Raw genomic sequence first — 21952 nt, forward strand, 5'->3', positions numbered from 1 at the left:
GATGGGATAATGGACTCTTGATAATTTGCATTAGTGTAGATATATAGGGCAATACAGTAAACTCAACTGGTTACAAATTTGAAAATTTGAACTAAGTAGATTATTGAATTTTAAGGGATTATGGAAAGCTATTCATTTTTAGAAAACATTTTACAATTCTTACAGAGGCATGAACAGCAACTGTGTTTTTCTTGACTCTTGAATATAACTAGATAGCACAAGTCAGAAGTCCCAGGATCTGATCATTCATGACTGAAGACTAACTAATACATTGGCAATTACTAGCATATACTTAGGAAAGAACAGGTTTTCACAGAACAAACATAACAAACATAAAAATATACAAACTCAATTTGGTTTCAAAATGAGCTTTTTACTTATGTAAAAGTTATGAGTGGGTCCCCATCTAAGGACAACATGGCAGTGTTAATAACAGGTAAATATATCAGACAGAAATGTCCTAAACTCAATGCAAGCAAAAGAAATGGTTCCCATGAGCAGAAGCAGCTAAATACAGCACAGAACAAGCTTTATCAGTAAGAATCCTGATCTTTTCATCTTAATTGGAAAATACTGACCCACACATCTAGAAGGCATACTTTCCTTTTCCATGGGCTCTCTTCTTACTAAATCTCAGCAGGGTACAGGAAGAAACATTAAAGTGTCAGGCTACACCTCACTATCCATGAGCCTCACATGCAGCTACAGCCAGTGGTCCTGGAAGACTGACAAAATCTGACAAACAGCCACACAGCTGTGTGCCCAGGTCGGTGCAAATTTTGGTATGTTTTTCACACTTGGGCAAAAAAACATGCCTATTTGTGTAGTCACGTAAAGTGGAACATATCTCTGGTTATCAGGACTGACACCTCATCTCTGTGCAACCTCAGGAGGCCTAAGAAAGAGCACCTCCCTCTAGGCAAACTAATGTATTTCAACCTGAGGGTAAATGGCCTAAGCTGGGATTTGGGATTTACAGAAACTAAAGCCCTAGTGAAAAATACGTTCCTTAACTATATGTGTCGGTGTGCATATGAAATTCAACCCTAGCTAACTCTCTGTTTAAATTAAGTGTAAACTGTGAGTGAACTTAATTCTCCTAACTCCTTAATAGAAAGTTAAAAGTATTATTCTAGTGAGAAGTTGCTATATAATCCAGAGAGCCCAGCCTGGTGCTCCGTGATGATCTGGAGGGATGGGATGGGGGGAGGGGAGGGAGGCATAAGAGAGAGAGAAAGGACTTCTCAGGTAGTGGTAAAGAACCTGCCTGCCAATGCAGGAGAAGTAAGAGGTGTGGGTTCAGTTCCTGGGTTGGGAAGATTCCCTGCAGAATGACATGGCAACCCACTCCAGTATTCTTGCCTGGGGAATCCCATGGAGAGAGGAGCTTGGTGGGCTACCGTCCACAGAGTTGCAAAGAGTTAGACACGACTAAAACAACTTAGCACACACAGTACGTGTATAATTATGGCTGATCTGCATTGTTGCATGGCAGAAAACAATACAACATTGTAAAACAATTTTCCTCCAATTAAAAAATAAGTTAATGAAAGAAAAAATTACATTATCCTATAAGGTAGTAGTTATGGGTATATGTAAGTTTTCCTATAGAAAAGTTTAGCACTTTTTATCAATGCCTTAAATATCTAAATGTTCAGGTTAGGCATTTTAAAAAATCATGGATATATTATCCAGTATCTATCCATTTTGTTATGAAACAGCATCTATTCTATTTGATATTTTAGAAAAGTTTGCACAAAAGATAGAGATGGGGCTGTATTTCTTTATTAATGTAAGATATTTACTATTAAAGAATTTCATTTTCCTGAATGCAACAAAAATAAGACTAGGCAAACATACTGTGCACTCCAATGCATCACCATGGGAATATACCAGAACACTCTGTTGTTGTTGTTTAGTCACTAAATCATGTCCAACTCTTTTGTAACCCCATGGACTGTAGCCTGCCAGGCTTCTCTGTCCATGGAATTTCCCAGGCAAGAACACTGGAGTGGGTTGCTATTTCCTTCTCCAGGGGACCTTCCCAACCCAGGGATCAAAGCCACATCTCCTGCATTGGCAGGTGGATTCTTTACCACTGGTGCCAAACAAGCTAATGCTCAAAAACCCAGACTTCTTGTTTGGCACCTGCAATAACCTGGTATTTCCTTCACCACAACCTAGCATCAATAGGCAGGCTTTACTGTGCAAGCGTCAGCAGAGAAGACCCAAATTGGATTAGGTAACACACACACACACCCTAGGATATAAAGAAATGCATCATTATCATGCCTCCACGTCAGAGTCCTTTTAAACCTTCAATATGAAGTACCTTCATCCATGCCATTCAGGATTTCATTCAGCTCATCCTCCGTGTATTCACAGTAATGCTCTTTCCAGCTGTCCCCGTTCTCACTGCGCAGGACCACCAGCTCCCTCTCCTTTCCTCGCAGGGCAGCGAAATGAGGGATCTCCACGATCACAGGCCTGACACAGCAAGGCAGAACACTCAGTGTGGACAGGAGCTAACCACCAGCAAGACAAGCACCTCGACTCTGTCTGTCGCAAAGTGACCTGGAATTCTTATCCTTCTGGGGACAGGGACAGAGCGGGGCCATCCTCTGGAGCCCTGCAGCTAGCAGACAGTCCCACAGTAGCCAGCACCCCACCTCGGGGGCACCAGTCCCCGGGGCCATGCTGCTACCTTAAGCCAATGATGTCTCCCTGTGAGTGCATGTGGCATTCTGGAACTTCTCCTTTGATAAACGTAAGGATAACACATTTAACCAAAAGAAATGTACATGCATATCTATGAGGTATGCCAATCTCTTAAAATGTTTTCTACAAGGTGCAAAATGACAAAATGGTTTAAGAGGGAAAATGGCTCATACACTGCGTAATTTCATGTGCTAATAAATGAGGAGATGTCAGAAGAGTCAACTACTTCGGAACGCGAGAGACATGCACTCAAGGACTCTTTCTGTCTATTTCCTCCATTCAAGGAAACAATAGGCATGTGTACACAGTGTGGCCCTAAAGGAGCACCTCCGCAGGCAGCCAGGTTGTGTCCAATGCCTATTATATTCAGGATCCAGAACATGCACTGCCCTACTATTTTTCGGTCACATTCACTCTCAAAATCCAGAGAGGCTTTTGATTTTTTTTTCAGTCCAGGTTGCTTTGATACAGACTCCGAATTTATCATAACAACACCATAACTAGCACATAGTACAACTAGGCAGATCTCATGCTTTAAACGAAAATGAAGGTCACAGCACTTTAAGGGAAAAGATATAAAAACATCACTCAAAAATAAAAGTCACATACCACAAGGGTCAGAAATGGTCCACTAAAGATAGGTTGTACAGAATTTAAATCATAGAGAGGGACATGTCATGGGCACAATGACAAAAAGAGAAATCATATTGCAGAAGAAGGAGAAGAATGGGGGCCCGCAGCCATCGATTTGTTTTAAGTCACTCCTACCCAAGGAATTTGGTTCCAGGAGGCCCCAGCTGAAGGATGCGGCTGACCAAACTTTCTCCCTCATTAAGTGGGGGAGGAGCCGTTGGCAGGTGAAGTTTACTGAGTACATCCAAAGCAGCAGTGAAAGAAAGAACATAGGTAAGCTTCAGGTGTTGTGTTGCACAGAACCCCAGCGTCACCAGCTGATGAACAGAGTGAAGTTTGGTTTCACACTGCGTTTGGTTCTGCCCCCTCCATTGGTCACAAAGAGCGAGAACAGAGACCCAGAGTGTACAATGGAGGCGCGTGGAAGGAGGGCGCTTGGGGGTCGGATCTATTCCTGCTTAGGTTCACCGCCAGGGCATGAGCCAAAAAAAAAAAAAAAATATGCTCCACAGGAAAGACAAAGCTGTTGGGAATACAATAAAAACTCTGACTCCATAATGAGGCCAGAAGTTTTCATGGGTATTTCTCAACAGATTTGACAATTATTAAAAAACCTACAACTATCTGTCCATGAGGAAGGAGAAAGGACCTGTTACAGAATATGAAAGGAATCACTGGGGAATTATTCCACCCATAATGGAGTTTTCTGATGCAACCCAGAACTTCACAGGCTCCTTCTAAATCTCTGGTCTGTCTGATAGGAGGACATGGGAGGTAGTTTCCATAACTGGGAAATACATACACACACCTTTTCAGGTGTGAACATAATTTGGAACAACCTGTTAATAGTTTGCTCCAAATTACGAGGCTTTAGAACATTTCCTGAGTTCTAAAGTAAGAAATCCTCTCCCCAGTATGACACTAGCAAAGCAAAAGAGTTCATAATTAATAGGATTTTCTCCCAGTTTTTTAGCACAAAGACTTTATATAACAAGACTTAAATACAACCAATTTGTTTCAAAATGTTTTGAAACTTGTCCCCCTCCAAAACTTCGTTTTGTCAGTTTTCAGCAGGCGCTACTTTTTCTTGGCATACTGAGATACCAGGTAACATAACAGCAGCAGTACAAACAGAAGAAAAGCTTATTTCTGCTCAAAACTGCTAAAATGAGCATGGTGAAAGTCATTCTTGATTTTGTCCTCTTAATGAAATCTGTGCCAAATAAAACTGCCAGGATAATTTTTAACTCATGGTAGCAATTTTGATAACAGAAAAGACAAATCACATAGATTAAATTTTTGTATGTTCTATAAAGAACACTGCTCTCCAGAGCGAAGATGATGACTGTTTGTTGTAACTATACAAGACGCCAAGTTTATGTTCAGAACAGACTAGCACAGTTGACCCTTGAACAATGAGGTAGGCCCATTTGATTTTTTTCAATGGCAAATATTTCAGAACCACGTGGTCCACCAGGGGCTGCTGGAGCCACAGATGCAGCACCTGGGATGTGGAGGAGCCTCTTACAGGCAGAGCCAACCCTCAGGTGTTTGCAAAGTTTCGACTGTGTGGGGGGCGGTCAGCACCTCTAACCCCTGCCTTGTTCAAGGGCCAACTGTTTTTTTTCCCCTACGACCTTCCCACTTAAATCCAGATTAAAAAATACCTACCATCAACCAGAGTATGATTATTCATAGTGGAAGCCTGGCAGCTACCATCACATCCAAAGAGAAAGAATAATAATCAACCTGAATGCTTAACCCATTGATGCCTTAAAACAAGAGGCATTTAAGTGCGGTCAAACATTGAGGCATTACTTTCAATTCTTAAAAAATTTCATAGGGGCCAACCTTCTTCCAAAAGTTTGACGTACCTTTTTCCCCTCCATCCTAGTGATTTCATGTAGAGGACAAGCTCACCGGTGACTAACTGGGAGGTTTATCAGAAACCCTTACCCAAGGAACTGAGCACCAGAGGGTCCGACTTCAATCAGACGACTGGCCAGGCCTTCTCCTTCCACCATGGGAGGCATCGTCGCCAGTCTATGGCGTTTGACCAGTCGGCAGGTGACTCGTGTTGGGGCAGTACATTTCCGAGGCGGAATAATGATGCGGAGCCCGTTGTGTCTGCATCCCCGCATGGCACCACCTCGGGCATCCACCATAAAACTAACCAGGAAACTAAAAATCAAAATGGAAGATTAGGTGGTGCTTTGAAATATCGAAGGCAGATAAACAAGCTTTGTCAAGTTAGCTTTTTTCCATAATGCTCTGTTCTTAAAACATTTCTTATTTATATGCATGGTAGCGAAAAACATGCCCTTAAAAAGTAATTTTACTTTATACCAGTGCCTTTATTTCAGTTTGATTGCTGTTTTAATTTCTGTATTTTTTGATTTGTTACTAAAGAACAGTTCTGCTCCTAATTTGACAATGGTGATATTAAACATGAACTTGTAGATTAAAAATACATCCAACTGACTTAGAAAGTGGAATGAAATTACATAAAGAATATGAGTTTCCTTTTGTTATAAATGCAGAGGCATTTGCTTCCTTCTATATGTGTCCTGAAAAATCCATAGTTTGAAATAATATAAAGACAGAGCAGAGAGGGAAGACTAAATTGTAGCTTTTCTAAGTTAACTCAACTTGACTTTCAAAAATTACATTGTGTCCAGATCATTTTTGCATAATTCTATGACTTAAGAAAAATTCACAGGCTTTCTCTCAAGACCATACCCGTGTACATGCATCTTGCTACAACACTGTCATACCCAGGATGCAGGTTTTTAACTGATTACATTCTAAAAAAGAGGAAAACCAAAATAATCAAATGCTTTGGAAAGAGCCCAATTACTGATTCAAAGGTGCTTTTTCACTTCTTAGGTGGAAATATCTCTTCTATACCATTTTAACTGATAAGGGTAGACAGAAAACAAGATTATCAATCCCCTCTGCTCTGGGTTTTGAGGCGGATATCCTGGGCTCATGATAATGGAAGGCATCTGTGCATCATGATTTTCCCCAAATTATAAAAAATTGAACATGGAAAATCATAGCTAGTAATTCAGAAATGTAAAGGCATCTCTTCTTTTGCTTCTTTTCTGCCAACCTAATGGTTCATGAATAAGGGAATAATGATCCAAGGTGATTTGGCTTGTTTATTTTAACTGTACCAAGAGAAAGCATTTGTCTCAACTTTGAAGTTGGTTCCTTCAGGATGTTTCTGCAGCTTAGTTTGAGTTCGTCTCACTAGGTTAGTATAAAACTCAAAGTCTGGGAGGCACTCATTTTGTCAAGGAGGAAAAATTAAACCAGGCAACCTGATGGTCATATACATATACACAAAGACACACACAAAAAATGTGCACACCCTCTCACAAATAGCATTACTGTCTTTCCCAATGCTCCTTGCATTTGCAAGAATTTTATACCAAAACAGAAAGAGGAGAGCAACACATAGGTATAGTAAGATCTACTAATACTTAACCAGCACAGAACTATACCAGATTGATCACACTCAGATATTACATCCATAACAAACATGTAAAACATTTGAAAGGTATTTTAGTAAAGTAAGTTATGGGATAGAAACACAATATATTTGTGTTATTTTTAAATAAGTGAAGGAAAAATATCTTAGCATCCTCTTCATAGCAGAACACAGAACTCATTAAGCATGCTATTAAACAGAACCCCTGTTGCTAGTAATGCAGACGTCTGTGAAGGACTCAGAGTGCCTATCTGAAGCAGGGCATGCAGAACGAGGAGACCAAGAGAAGAGGTCTCACACTTCTTTCCCCTTGCAGGAGCCAGTCTAGACCTACCAGTTCAAACCCAGTCCTCTCAGTTTTTAGTATGGGGCACAAACTGGGGAGTATGAGCAACAGGTCAGTTCTGAAGTATGGATGCTTCTGGTCTTTATCAAAACACAATGAGAAAATGTGGGCTGCTTTTCTCATTACTAGTATTTAAGTAGGAATTCTTAAATTATTTTCTATTTGCTTTTTAAAATGCACTATCGCTCAAAAGAATGAAAGAACTGGTAAAACGTCTAGATGACTATAAAGGTTTCTTTTCCATTTTATTATTTTCATTTGACTCTGATATTTATGTTGATTTTTATAAAAACTAGAAAAAAATGACTGACGTTTCAACCGGTGCTATTTCGAACTCATTGCTGTATTTCTGACTTTCTCTACTTTCTTTGATTTCTTTTTCATCTTTTGATTACTAGCACCCTTGATGAAGAACAGGGACTCAAACTAGTAAGGAATTATTATAATACATCTGATTAATATTATCAATATCGAATACTACCTGTATTTTTTTAAAGCATTCAGGGTGTTTCCCCATTCATGGTACATGCTATTATATTTTCACTATATTTGTTCTGGTAATGGTTTACAGCATATATATTCCATTTAGAATATCTTCTAGTGGTGCATTCTATAAGGAGTGAATTGAAGTAGCTATATACTTGGCTGTAACAATGTCTAAGCACCTACATGTTTGATTAGTTTCTCTGATTTCTATGTTACTGACTTTCTTTTAAAATTTTCTTTTGTTCTCATTTACCCCCAAATTTCCATGCTGCTTTTCATGTCACATTTTCCACACTTCTTGTAAGTGCCAGGTGCTCTGCTAGGAATTGAGCAAGGATACAGAAACTAAAGACATAGTCACTGCTGCCAAGATGCCCACAGTCTAAGCCCCAAATGTCACAGGATGATTTCACTTACTCGGAATCACTTACTCTCCTGGTCAAGGAGAGATGAGCTAAACCACACACAGGACCATATCAGCGTCACAAGGGCAGTGACCTCATGCTCCGTATTTCTTCCCATGTCCCAAGTGCCTAGTGCAATGCGAACGGGGCACATAGTAGGCAGTTAATAAGTAATTGCTTAATAGTGAATGAATGGAAGAGTGAAAAGGGTAAGTTGTGAGAAGCTGTATATATTTGTTTCTAATTGAGAAGAAGGCTAAAGTAGGTTATTGAATTCTTTGATTCCTTGACAACCAATCCAGTCAGACTTCATTCAAATTACTACACTCAGACACTTCAGCTCATAAAATAGCTAAATAGTTGAGAAGGACTGTCTTCAATATTAAATATTCCTCTACAGGCATTTCCCTGCTTGAAAATGAGAGAGTGAGTATATTTATTTCCCTTGATAGAGGATTAGTAGAAAATGAGAGTAAGCAAAAAACCAAGAGTTTGGATACACCAAAGTAATGATTTTGTTAGGAGTGAAAACTATATGAAGAAAGACCAAAGACTGGGATGTAAAAGGGCCTAAAGACTGAAGCTGCAGTAGATAAATTTAACTACATATGTCTCGGTGTCATCATAGATCTAGAAAATTATATTTAAGTATTGCACCAGAACACCAAGCAAATTTGAAAAATTAAAGAGGCAATGTGTCTAATTCAGAGAAAATTTCCAACAAAAACAAGCTTTTGTGTCTTTATGAAATAACTAAAGGAAGTGCAATAGACTAATAAATAGCAACAAGCTCTATTGAGGGAATTACTAGAGGAGAGAGGGAGAGAGAGATGAAGGAAGAGACGGGCAGGCAGAGAGAGAAGAAAGTATATCAGAAAGATATCAAGAAAGAAACAAAAGGATGGGAAGTCATGAAGGAGCTAAATATTGATAGTCAAAATGAATAAAAATGTTTACAAATTTAGTAAGAAAATACTCTAAGCAAATCAGACTCAAATAGTGTAACTGAAGATGCTGCTTAAATAGTGAATGATGGAAGAATGAAAAAGGTAAGTTGTGAGAAGCTGTATATATTTATTTCTAATTGAAAAGAAGGCTAAAGTAGAAATTTATTTAACACCCGTCAGATCTCATTAGAGTAAACAACTAATTAAAAAGCTGACTATGCAGAATTATATGTAAAAGTCTTTTCTTCAACTAAGAGAGAATAAGAGAAATAACTATTCAATTTTTTTTTTCTAGGTCCTGACGAGAAGTCTTTTGATAAAAGTCAACATGCTGATCAGTTAATCCAATATAAGTTTGTAAATATAAAATTGGCTTATATATAAATTGTTTATATATAAAATTGTTTATGTATAAATATAAACAAAAGTTTATAATATAAAACTGGCTTAGCATTTGAATATTTTCATTAAAAATATCAGGATATCAAAAGGTGTTACTACTTGGATGTGTGTTAGTCATTCAGTCATGTCCAACTCTGTGCCACGCTCCTTTCTGTCCATGGGATTTCCCACTGGAGTGCGCTGCCATCTCCTCCAGGGGATCTTCCCGACCCAGCGATCGAACCCAAGTCACCTGTATTGGCAGGCTGGTGGTTAACCATTGAGCCATCAGCGAAGCTGAGGTAATAGATTAGTGGATAGTTATTTTGTGATGTATAACAATCTGAAAAAGCAGACTGTAAGAGACATTTTTTTGTTGTATCACAGGAAAAAGTGAAAGGCTAGGGTGACTCATGAGAGAAATTAGTTCACATCCCAGATTTTTCTCATATTTTCAGGAGATTAAAAATGGAACAAGATAACCCTAACCCTAACACTGGGAGATGAAAAGAACTAAAGAAAAATGTATTGATCAATGGATTGAAGTTCAGTTCCACTGTGAGCTGTGACTGAAGCCTCATCTGTCAATGAGGGATAATCCTATCACCACTTAAGGGTAGAGTGAGAATTAAATCATTGTGGGTCAAGCAGATAGAATTCAATAAATGCACATAATTTTATAGATTTTGAATGTCTTAAAATTAGCGTATAATATAAAAAATTAAACAGAGAAACTAACACTTATTAAATATCTACAATGAACCCAGAGCTTTGCTAAAGTAGTTTAATATGGAGTTTTGATTAGTTTATGAACTGCACTAAAGAAGATGTAAAAAACACTATTATTACAGAGCACAAGATAATTCAACAAGTACCACATTCTTTCCTGGCTCCAGCCTGGATCCATCACGAGATTAACCCTGTGTTGAATTACTGCTGTAACCTCCGGCAAGTCACTTAACATCTTTAGGTTTCAGTTTTCTTATCCCCAAAATGAGAGACTTTGATTAAACTCAAACTCTAATGTGGCATTCTGGTATTAAAATTCTAACTAGGTTAGTTGACCTACTGGAATGTTCCATTTCAGAAGTTCTGGAAGCATTTCTATTTGAAAAACAAACTGCTATTCCTCCAAGAAATATATACTATTTTTGCTGTATGGCTAAAACAATCAAGAGTAGTTTTGCAGAAAATGTATACACATACTACACTAAACATTGACTTCAGACTGTACAGACAAAAAAACATCACATAACATACTTGGTTTTAATTGTTTATCTTACTCTTCAAAGGAAATTCAGCAGTCATGCAAAGTAGAAATCCTTATTGAAGTTTTCTAAATTGTGAGATACAGTGTTATCACAATTTAAAAGGAATAAAACAAAAGCAATCCACCATTATTATGCAGATGACTTGCCTAGGAATATGTAGTTGATTAGCTAGACAGATACATGCTTCAGAGGAGGCAGCAGAAAACAATGATTCTGGTCTTTTGAGGACTATATCCTCCACCCCAAAAGTTATGAATCCTTAGGTTTACGTTTAATTCATCCAGGACCATGGGGTAAGGATGGGGAGGAGATTGCAGCATTCAGAGTTAGTTATTGAGTGAAAATAGGAAAAAAGTCTGTCATCAGGGTGCTTCAGTGATCCACACATACATAGCAAGAGGGCCTTCAATTAAATCTGATTTCTGGGTTGCTGTGAGAAAACCATACTGTGAGCTCCCTGTCCTCTATAATTCCTTAATTTCTTCCTAATCTTCCAAATTCCGTCAACGGAAAAACTGATGAAAAATAACTTTGAAATAAAGTGACTTAAACCTGTTAAAATCACCAAAAATGTATTTATCACTATGTTCATGAATAGAAACAAAATATTTAGTGGGTATTGCAGACAAAGTAAAAAAATGGATATAAATTTGTCAAAATTGAAAATTGTCTGATTTGTAGACAATCTTCAGTATCCTGATGGATAACTGTACAATAAAAATACTATAAACAGTAGTCTGATAAGAGCTTTAAAAAATAACTTTATCAAAATAGCATAGAGTCATTGATATTTTTAGAACACTGGAATCATTCTATAGTACAATTTCCAAAATAACAAAAGTTGCATTTAAAGCAGTACTAGCAAGCAAGTGCACTATTAATAAACTTTCAGCCTTTGGTTCACCTAGACTATAGCTTTAAAAAACTCTGCTAAGTGACACTTAAAATCATAACCTTTACTATAACTTGAAAATAGCTTAACCAACTTGCATAATTGTTGGGAATGACATCTTTCAGCTCTATGTAGCCCTTTTTCTCTGGAAAGCAGCAGAGATATGGAGACTTATGATGAAGACAGCCTCTCACATTAGGTCTACATTCATTTTAGCATAAACCCACTTATTTCCAACAAAATAAAAAAATCCCCACTTTCCCTGTACCATAATGGGGAATTCAGTAATGGTCATGGCATGGAGACAATAAATCATTCTCCTTCGTGTGCTCTCTCTCTCGCTCTCTCTGGCTAGGTATGGTCACACTAGAGCATCCCGAGGCAAGGTATAAGGAGAAGGACATGGAGAAAGGGGAAGAGGAGAGGCAACATGTTCAGAGAAGGAATGATGTGGAAGTTCACCTGCTGTTGTCACGATCAAGACATGGAGAGGTGCGGCTGCAACAGAATAGATACTTTAGCACAGAGAAGGAATGGATAAAGCGAAATATAAAGAAGGAAATCAGAAGTGACTTTCAAATGAAATATTCATATACCAATACCATATTCACTGAAAAAAAGGATGGAAATACAAATGAGATACAGCTCTATGAAAAGGCTGAGAGAAGACCCAGATATGGGGGCTATGGAGTAACTCCCAGGTTAGGGAACTGGGATATAAAATCACTGGAGAGGGATTTGTGGCCTTATTCAACATTGGCGTATGTGGGTACTCAAAGTCTAAATATCCAAGAAGCTACACAACATCAAGGGGATAATAATGAAATAATGAAAGTTAAAAAGTCTTTGATTTGATAGACATAGTTTTGCCTCCATAGCTTTTCACTCATACTTTTAATACTTTCAAAATAATGGTAATGCCCTTTGGGCTGCTACATAAGAAATGCAAACAGAAAAGGTGCAATTTAAAAATTAGCTCCAATGACAAACAGTAGCATAAACTATAAGGCAGAGTAGATAACATTAATTACCTACTATAGGTAACAAAAACTATGCAATGAAGTCTTAGTGCTTTTTCAAGACTTTCACTCCCTGTCTTCCTCACTGGTCACATTGTTTAATCTCACGTTACAGTCCTGTCTTTCATCCTCTTCTACTTGAGTCTGCTCTTCCTCAAAACACTCCATATGTTTTCACAGAGTCCACTTGGGTTTTCAACACCTGATATACAAATGGATATACGTATACTTTGGACCAGAAACCTAACTTGACAAAACAGTTGTTTTACTGCTTATGAAACAATTTTCTTCACCCCAAAGAATTTACCTTCATGTACCATTAAAAAAAAAAAAGAATGTTTGAAATACATGAACAACTAAATTAACTGCCACAGGTACTTAGATAAATATTGATGTCATCAAATGAAAAATATCTTTAATTTCTATGAATTTCAAATATTTTTTAAATTTCAAATATCAACTTCCACTATTTGAGCTAACATCTTTACATTTTTAAAAAAATAGACTATATTTTTTAGAGTAGTTTTAGGTTCACAACAAAACCACCTTCAACATGTTTTTATGAAAAAGAAGACCTATAAAAGACTGCTTTCCTATTGACTTCTAGTTACTATGTCTTATATATGAACTGACATCATGAACTGACATTTATTTGTTGGCACTTGGCTGACATTAAAAAACTGTAACAATAAAGACTTTTGAAATAATATTTAAAATGAGTCACAAAACTAGCTATTGATAGGAATTTGTGGCTTACGTCTGTTGATTCATTATGCACTTAATGAAATGGGGAAGAAATGTAAAATTTAAGTTCTTGTCCAAGCTTGCATTGGATGTGATCATGGTTAGGATACTAGAAATAATAATCACACTGTGAATCAGTAAGGCAACTTCTTTAAAAACAACAAAAATATTAACAGTCAACATTTCTTTTGCTAGATAATAGCTATATTTATGGGTCAGAACAGATTTTTTAATCACTGATACTTTTTCTCCTATTGTGATGAACACTAGTCATTGGAAACAGTAGAAGTAAAAGGAAATAATGGTGCTTATTGGTAGAAGTTGTGTCTTCTATAAATCTAAAATCTCTTCATCTAATCTAATAGATCATTATACATGAAACTAGAGACATATGCATATAAAAGCTAGCTTTATTATCCCCTCTATCAAAAATTATTTTTTTCTTACAATTTGGGCAGGCTTTGAAGTGGCCTAGGAAGGAATTCACCTAATTAATTAAAGAGAAACTCAGCTCCTTGAAAATTACATAAAAACTATTACTCAGGAACCTGATGTACAAAAAATACAATTATAAGAAGTCATTTTTATATGATATATAATGACTACTGTTTATATTAATATCACAGTAGCTTTCAAATACCATCACATTCAGAAATATTAAATTTATAGTGGTAACTATCCATTCTACTGGAGTCATCTTTTGCAGTGTTCATTCAAATACTATAGTAGAGACACAACTTTATGATAGATTACCTGATAAAAAATAAGTCAAATATTGCCATTATGAATTGTATCACATTGGTTATTCCCATTTAGAGAATTCAGAATACTTTTGCTTCACTAATTAGAAACTTGCTAAAGATGTGTGTGTGGGTTGTATAAATACTAATGGCTAAAATCTATTGAGTACTTATTCTTTCTAGGCAAAATGCTAACTAATTAAGAAGCATCTAATCCTTAAGTCTCCCCTATGGACTCTATAATATAACATTCATCTTATAGATAAGTAAACTGAAATATTTTATACAACCTGCTCAGTGCCACATATTGAGTGTCAGGGCCAGGATCTGAATTCTGTTTGATATGATTCCAAAGCACATTCTTAACCATCACGTTATTGCTCTTTCAGAGACTGTCTTCCAAATTCAAATAACAACACATCAGCAAGTTTCTCAGAGGTACTGGCTAGGTCTTACTCATCTGTTTTCCTTAGTGCCTGGCACAAAATTTGGTGTGTTGTAGAAGTCAATAGTGTGTGAAGAGAGAATACTTAAGTAAATGGAAAGGATAAAAAGATATTTGAGGGAACTAGTCATATGTTAATTACCTAAGTCAAACTTATAATCAAAGCTTTATTACACAATGTTGTTTCTTTCTAATAGCTTATATAAAACAAATATATTTGACAACTGGTGCTTGTAGAAAATACCAATGCCAAGGCCCCAACAACAGAGACTGTGATATAACTGGTTTCAGTTGGGGCCTGGGCATCAGTATTTTTAAAGCCCCCAAGTGATTACCATGTACAGCCAGAGTTGAGGATTAGAGTCAGTGATCATGTTTCATAGTAAAAAAAAATAAGCATCTTTAAAGTCTTGGTCTGCAATAAGACAATTTTTCTATGTCACATTTTGCTTAAAATAATCTTGTCACTTTGTAGGCTGGACATGGACTTCAAATACTAGATAATGGTTTCTAAATTCTGATCTATTATCCATCAACACTCTAGGCCCAAGGTTTTTTTATTATTGTTGAAAAATTTAGTATGTGATGTTATACTTTTTGAACCACTTATAGCTGTCAGATTTTAATTATCTCATTTTATACTTAAAATAAGTAAATTTGAATGAGGTTTAATTGGTTTTTATTCCCCTGAATAACATTTGCATCAAGAACTAGCTTTTACTTATTTAACAAAGAAGAGTATTATGATTATTTTCAATAACTAATTTTATGAGCCTTGTTTAACAGAAGATCAGATTAAGAAGTCCCAAATTTTAAACTACAGTATCTTAGAATGCTTTCCTGAAAGGAGAATATTTTAGAATAATAAAAACAAGAAAGGATCCACTACTCAAAATCATTCTGTGGATTATGGATAAGGAGTTTGGGATAATAATTTAAATCAAAATATTACATTTAGCTGGATAAAATATGAGCAGGGTTTAAAAAGTAATTAAAGAAAAACATTTTAAAAGTTTATTCATAATTATGAAATTATTGTACAACTTGAAACCATTAAAATGTAAGGAAAAAACCAATTGTGAAGAGTATTACAATTTAAAACCCCTTTAGGAATTTATATTCCAAATAATTGAATTCTTCTAACTTAAGAATATCTTTAAGAATACTTAAAATCATTAACTCAAAGTCCTACTTTTTAATGAGCTAATATAAATAGGCAGCATTTCTTAAGTAGTGGCATATATATTACCTGAATGACTTTAAAACGATAAAGTCATCTTGAGAACCTAACTGGTTGCACTCAAATCTCCCTTTTTAATATATTCCTACTTCAAGCATCATGTGAACTCCTCTGTATATCTATATGACTCAGACTCCTGTAAACATTATTTTAAATGCATTAATATGCAAGGAAAGGCATTTATTAAACTAGTCAGTTAATCTTAGTAAACAGAACTTTCAAAAGCAAATGATCTTGCCCCTCTTTTCAATGTATCTTAAAGACAAAAATATGAACAATAAGGAGGCCACAGGTATACTCTGGTTAGTTAATAAGCTATTTGACGCAGTTCTATGCCTTATTTTAAAACAATGGTCAGTTCTTCTATGCTGAATTCAACCCTTTTTGCTGGTCTGTTTGTGTGGAGAGAGTCCATGGCAGATAAAGCGGATAAACCATGACCTTTTTAAAAAAGGTCACTTCCCCTGTAAGCTAGCCATCAGCTAAAGCTACTGGACAAAGCCGTTTTATTTTCACTCATCTCTTTTTACCTCTTGATCTGGATACATAATATTGATTTACTCACCCTGAATGAATAGGGCTGGAAGAAAGAGCCACGTTGTCTAAGTTCTCAGTGCCCCAGCTTAGACGATAAGAATTCCTTTCTGCCTCCTTGGCTAGAGTTGTCACCTAAACACAAAGAACACTGGATTTAATAAGAAACACTTTCTTTCAATTAAATTAAAATATAATGAACTTCAAAAATTGGCATCACAGGAAAGTGGTATTACATGGAAAAACATTCTTTTAAAAATATGATACGAGACTAAGTCATTTAAAATATATCTTTATAATGTATTCCAATTTAAATTACATTATTGATGTGGGGTTACACTTGAGAAGTTGTCTCTGAAAAATGTAGGTTTCATCTACTTTCTTATATACAGTCAAAACTGATAAAATCATATCTAAAATTAAGTTCATAACAAATTCTACATCTTTTCTCATAGAAAACAATTTTAAATATTGAGAGACATAGTTTAACCTGTACCTTTTATCTTATACTTTAAAATGCATCCAACCTTACATTTTCCTTTAATAGAGATTACACAAAGAAATTGAGTTTTATATATAATCTTCACAGAAGAATCCAGCATAGCTGAAGACACAAGTAGTATATTATTTTAGAAAAACTCTGCTCGTTGAGAAACGCAGCAAACATTCTTTATGCTTTTGAAAAACTTGTAAATCTCTTATCCTAGGCTTATCAACTGAATTAAGACAGTTTTTTTTTTTAGGTTAAAAATCTTCCTCCAGACATTTCCAACATCAGAGAATGTTAAAAAGGTCTCCAGAAAACAGAAAGGTAAAGGCAGAAAGTCCCATACCTGGTGACTGGGGATCACAACCGTGTCGTCGATCACGGCGCTGTCCCTCAGGTAGGAGGCATGGCTCAGGGCGTGAGACCTGTCGGAACTGAAGGACCGAAGGCTGGTAGGTTGGCAGGAGGTCATGGTGATATGCCAACAGCAGTAGTAGGGTTGGGAGGGTGGGATGATGAGCCGAGCAGGAGAGTGAAAAAAGCGTGCTATTAGCTAACAGTGCAACTTCCAGGGGGACATAAATCGCAACCGTGGAAGAAGGAAACGCGGCTCTGTGTTGCCACACCTCTCTGTCCAGCAACTAAACTAACACATCTTTTGACTGGTTCCTACCACTCAATGGCCAGGGCACAAGGGAATCCAGAAGATAAAATTTGATACTCCTAATCTGATTCATTTTCTTCCCAGAAATGTTTTAAAACCAGCAACTGTAGCTTACTGCCAGTATAAGAAATTCACACAGAAAGTAATTCCAGGATAGAGTGCTTAAATCTGTGTTAAATGTAAATCTTCCTGCAGCTAGGAAAAATATGAGTAGAGTAGAAGACAGCCCTCGGAGAGAATGAAATGAAAGCACAGGTTTCGTTTTCACTCATTTTCCTTTGTCTCCACACCTCTTTCTCCTCCTCTCCAGCTGTGAATGACTGAATTCGTCGGTGCACACCCCTGGAAGCTACACGAGATGAATGGTGGCCAGATGCGTGCTTCCTGTGGAAGCAGGGTTTCTCCTGTTTGTCTCTGGTGTTTCCAATAAAGGTATTTCAAAGGACAGCACTGTTCCCTGTGCATGTCCTGTGTGTGGTGAGTGAAGCACCAAAGAACGCTGGCTGCTGTGGCAATGAGATGCAAGAGCACAAAAAAACGTTTCTAAGACCAACCCACAACACGCGCGCGCACACACACATCTGCCAGCGGACACTGAGCAGAATTGAGGTTTGGCTTCAGAACGGGATTCAGGCCTTGATAAGCAATGCTTTACATTGTTGGCAAATCTGAATTTCAGAGTTCTGAATTACATACTCATGTGCAATGGGTGAAACTCGATATGTGCATAGAGGCAATTTCCTTACTTCCTAGTCAATTTATACAATCAAATGATAAATACATTGGTATCTTAAATAAACTATATTTTATACATGTTAGGCCAAGAATTAAAGATCTGTATTCAAAATAGTAGCCCAAGGCCCACAGGGGAAAATAAAGAGATAGGCAAACTTTCAGTATTTATAGAAGCAAGATTTCATTTACTTTTAGCTAGTAGGTATTTGGCCAGTGAAGCACTATAGAATTATGGACTAAACATCAAGTTAGCAGATCTATTAGTAGAAACTATTTTCTTTTGCAAATATACCTAAGTTTGTAAGCCATATATTGTCATCTTTGAGAGGTGTCAAAATTTCCAATTATCTTTGAGGAAATCATCACTTGGAAGATAATTTATAGTAATTTGGGGTCTTCTCCTATTTTGCTGTAAGATCTATGCCCCCAAAGTAAGTGCTGAATATTAGAGGGTAAGTGACATGAATCAAAAGCTAAAGTATCTGATCCTATGTTTTTACACCTATATAAGTCTGTGTGTTTATAATACAATTAAATCTAAACAGAATTTGTCAATATACGATCTTATGTTCTACAGGCTCTTGGGGAAGATAGAGGCTCCTGACACGGCCGTGGCAGGAGCCTGGATGCCAAGCAAACCATTCACAGGGGTTTCGGTCCTGGCACCGGGAAGCAGCTTATATTACAGCTATTTTTACAGCTGCGCAGCTAGATTTGATGGTGCACTTCATAAATGGGCTACTGTGACCAACCTTAGCCTGACTTTGAAATTGAGGATAGGAAGGGGATTAAACTATTGGGGACAGGGGTCTTTAATCTCAGCAAAAGCTTGTCTCAACTGGTGGACCATTTTTTTTTTTTCCCGCTTTAAACTACAAAGATAGCTAAAGATTCACTTGTATGTGTTCTGTTCCAGGCAGCACTAGATCAACAGCTCTTAAATTCTATTCTCCTTTATTTTGTTTTGAATTGAACCAAGAAGGGAAAAATAGTAGAGAGGTCAGCCTCTTGAAATGATATGTTGTCTATGGGCTCCTCCATCTTCCCCCATCAAGTTCTACTGGGTTGAGATGTATTAATTACACAATCTCTTTCCTTGGCTTTGAAATTCATAGATCCAGACAGTCAATTTATACATTTAAAAGTGCTAGATTTATATTAATGAAAAGCACAAAAGGATCAACAGGCCCTGGAGTGCAGGAATAAAAATGCCTGCTCATAACAGCAAGTAGAGATTCCATCACTGTGTAGAATTTACCCTTAAAGGCAGCCCTGGAATAGAAGAAACACAGGTGTCAAAAAGAAAATGGATATTTAGCTTGGATGGGCACAAACTGAATGGATTAAAAAAAAAAAAAGATGCCTCAGTTAAGACCCAGTGGCGTGGCTGCCACCACTGTAAAAGTGTAAACTTTGAAAGAGGGCAGCCAGGTCTCAATTGCTACTCTCAGGGAGGTCCCATAACTCAGTGGAGGTGTGTCTGCTTTAGGAATGAGGTATTTAAGAGCTCCTTTGGGTGTGAATGTAAAGAGGTATTAACGAGGTTTTTAAGAGTTCCTTGGAACTCGAATTTAAAGCCACATCCTGTAATCAATGTGTCAGTAATAAATGTGGATTACTCATATCTATTGACCTAATACCTGGGTCTACCTTTCAACTAGTTCTAAACCAAGAAGAGCAAAGGGATGTTGGTGCTATTTTTTGTCTTTCCTAGAGCCCAAACACAAAAGAAATACAGAGGGAGAAGACAGGAAAGAAAGAGACAAAATGATCACAAAAAGGAGATTAGGGTAGGGAGAAAAAGATATTAGGATCTATAGACAGAGAGTGAGAGAAGTTAGAGAGAATAAAGAGAATGAGTAAGTTAAAACCATATGTCTGAATATCTCTACCCTCTGATTTTATTTTAGCTCTCTCTGTTTAGTGCCTTATAAAACGCTAATTGGTATTTAATCAATGTTTATAGTTCTAATTGCTATTGTTTTATGATATCATAGAATCTACTTAAATGAAATCAATGAAGTTAGAATATTCCAAGAGTAAGGAAATTCTTCTCTCCTTTAGAATAATGACTATAATTTAAGTCTCTGGATCAGAAAATGTCTACTCTGATTTAAAACACTGCTGCTGCTGCTAAGTCGCTTCAGTCATGTCCGACTCTGTGCGACCCCATAGACGGCAGCCCTTCAGGCTCCCCCGTCCCTGTGATTCTCCAGGCAAGAACACTGGAGCGGGCTGCCATTTCCTTCTCCAATGCATGAAAGTGAAAAGTGAAAGTGAAGTCGCTCAGTCGAGCCGGACTCTTCATGACCCCAAGGACTGCAGCCTACCAGGCTCCTCAGTCCATGGGATTTTCCAGGCAAGAGTACTGGAGTGGGTTACCATTGCCTTCTCCTAAAACACTGCAAGTAAATTCAAATAGTTTGCAAAAGAATTGCCACTTTTTAAAATTAGGTCAGAGGTGGTGCTGTTCAGTTAAATTTGCAATAACACATATCTATAGAAGTGTAAATTCTTACTCGCTGCTCAGCTAAGGGATGAGCCAAAAGATTTTTATGATCTTAAATTTATACTTTTTCACCATGATACAGCTGCTTATGGACACATATTAGGTGGTATCAAAGTTTGCAATTTCACTGAAAAGTATAATAATTACTATCTTAGTAAGCTGCAAGATTTATTAGAAATTCAATTAATGGTGCTTTCAAACCTATTATAACAAGTGAATATCCCCAAATTCAATGTGTTTGCTTTAATACATGGGGAAGCTTCTGTGGTTCACTGTTACTTAGTTCTGCACTGACTCCGAATAGCATGTTTTAATTTGTAAGCAATAATAAAATAAAATGGAAACAAAATCCAACTAATCAGATCTTGGTTCAATGTAATCAAAGTTTAGGTATTTTTATTCCTCTGCATCCTTATACATTTTAGGCATCAGAATAATTTCTTCTATCATCTCCAACTATAAATAGACTAATCACATTTCTTTTGGAGAAGGAAATGGCAACCCACTCCAGTGTTCTTGCCTGGAGAGTCCCAGGGACAGAGGAGCCTGTGGGCAGCAGAGCACAGGGTGGCAGAGTCGGACGCGACTGAGCGACCTCACGACAAACACCTCTCTTTGGGGGAAGCCATGCTAATGTTTGATCAGCCACAAGGTGGTGCTGTGACAGTTAAAATAAAGTCGGCCTGGGGGCACGTCACAGACCTTCATTCTAGTAAAACATTCCCCCTTCTAGCTCAAATATTAATAGATACTCAATTTAATACATAAAAATCCTAATTTTAGAATAAATCCATAATTCTAGAATATAAGCAACCCTTGCCAAAACACACATGTACACACGCACACACACACACATATACACACACACAATACACATATATTGAGCAGTAAGCAGGGAAATGTGGATGTATCCAGGAAGGTCATGTTTTCATGCTATGCAATTAATACCTACCTGGGCATGGTACTATTGAAAGCACACCAAATAAAGAAATGAGAAGGAAAAAATGATTACCGAAAAAGATAACATATTCAATTGGCTAAGCAAAACTAAAAAAAAAAAAAAGAAAAAAAAAATGCAACCATGAAAATGAAATGCTGACTTTAACGCCAACTCAGAAAGGATGAATGCATCTCGTGTTTTACAAATGCAAGTGTGGCCCTGGACAACTGATCATGTCTTCATTGCTTCATATGCCCTGTCTCTACAAGCTGAGAAGTATTCAGTTTAGGTAGAATCCTCAAACCACTGATACTTGTCTTACAG

The 21952-nt window shown here is 37.0% G+C and overlaps 1 protein-coding gene across 3 annotated transcripts in view; it reads right to left on the reverse strand.

Moving 5' to 3' along the window:
- The window catches only part of ANK2 (ankyrin 2), a 346470-nt gene that overhangs the window by 49048 nt on the left and 275470 nt on the right, over positions 1-21952 (reverse strand). For all 3 annotated transcript variants that reach the window (XM_061164158.1, XM_061164159.1, XM_061164160.1), the window contains 5 exons: positions 17127-17229; positions 16325-16428; positions 5308-5532; positions 3487-3585; positions 2333-2487 (listed from right to left, as the gene is read on the reverse strand). In XM_061164158.1, the coding sequence (XP_061020141.1) occupies positions 2333-2487; positions 3487-3585; positions 5308-5532; positions 16325-16428; positions 17127-17229 (686 nt within the window). The remainder of the gene's footprint in view (positions 1-2332; positions 2488-3486; positions 3586-5307; positions 5533-16324; positions 16429-17126; positions 17230-21952) is intronic.

Source organism: Dama dama, chromosome 17, assembly GCF_033118175.1.
Source record: "Dama dama isolate Ldn47 chromosome 17, ASM3311817v1, whole genome shotgun sequence".
In the NCBI taxonomy this organism is placed as follows: Eukaryota; Metazoa; Chordata; class Mammalia; order Artiodactyla; family Cervidae; genus Dama; species Dama dama.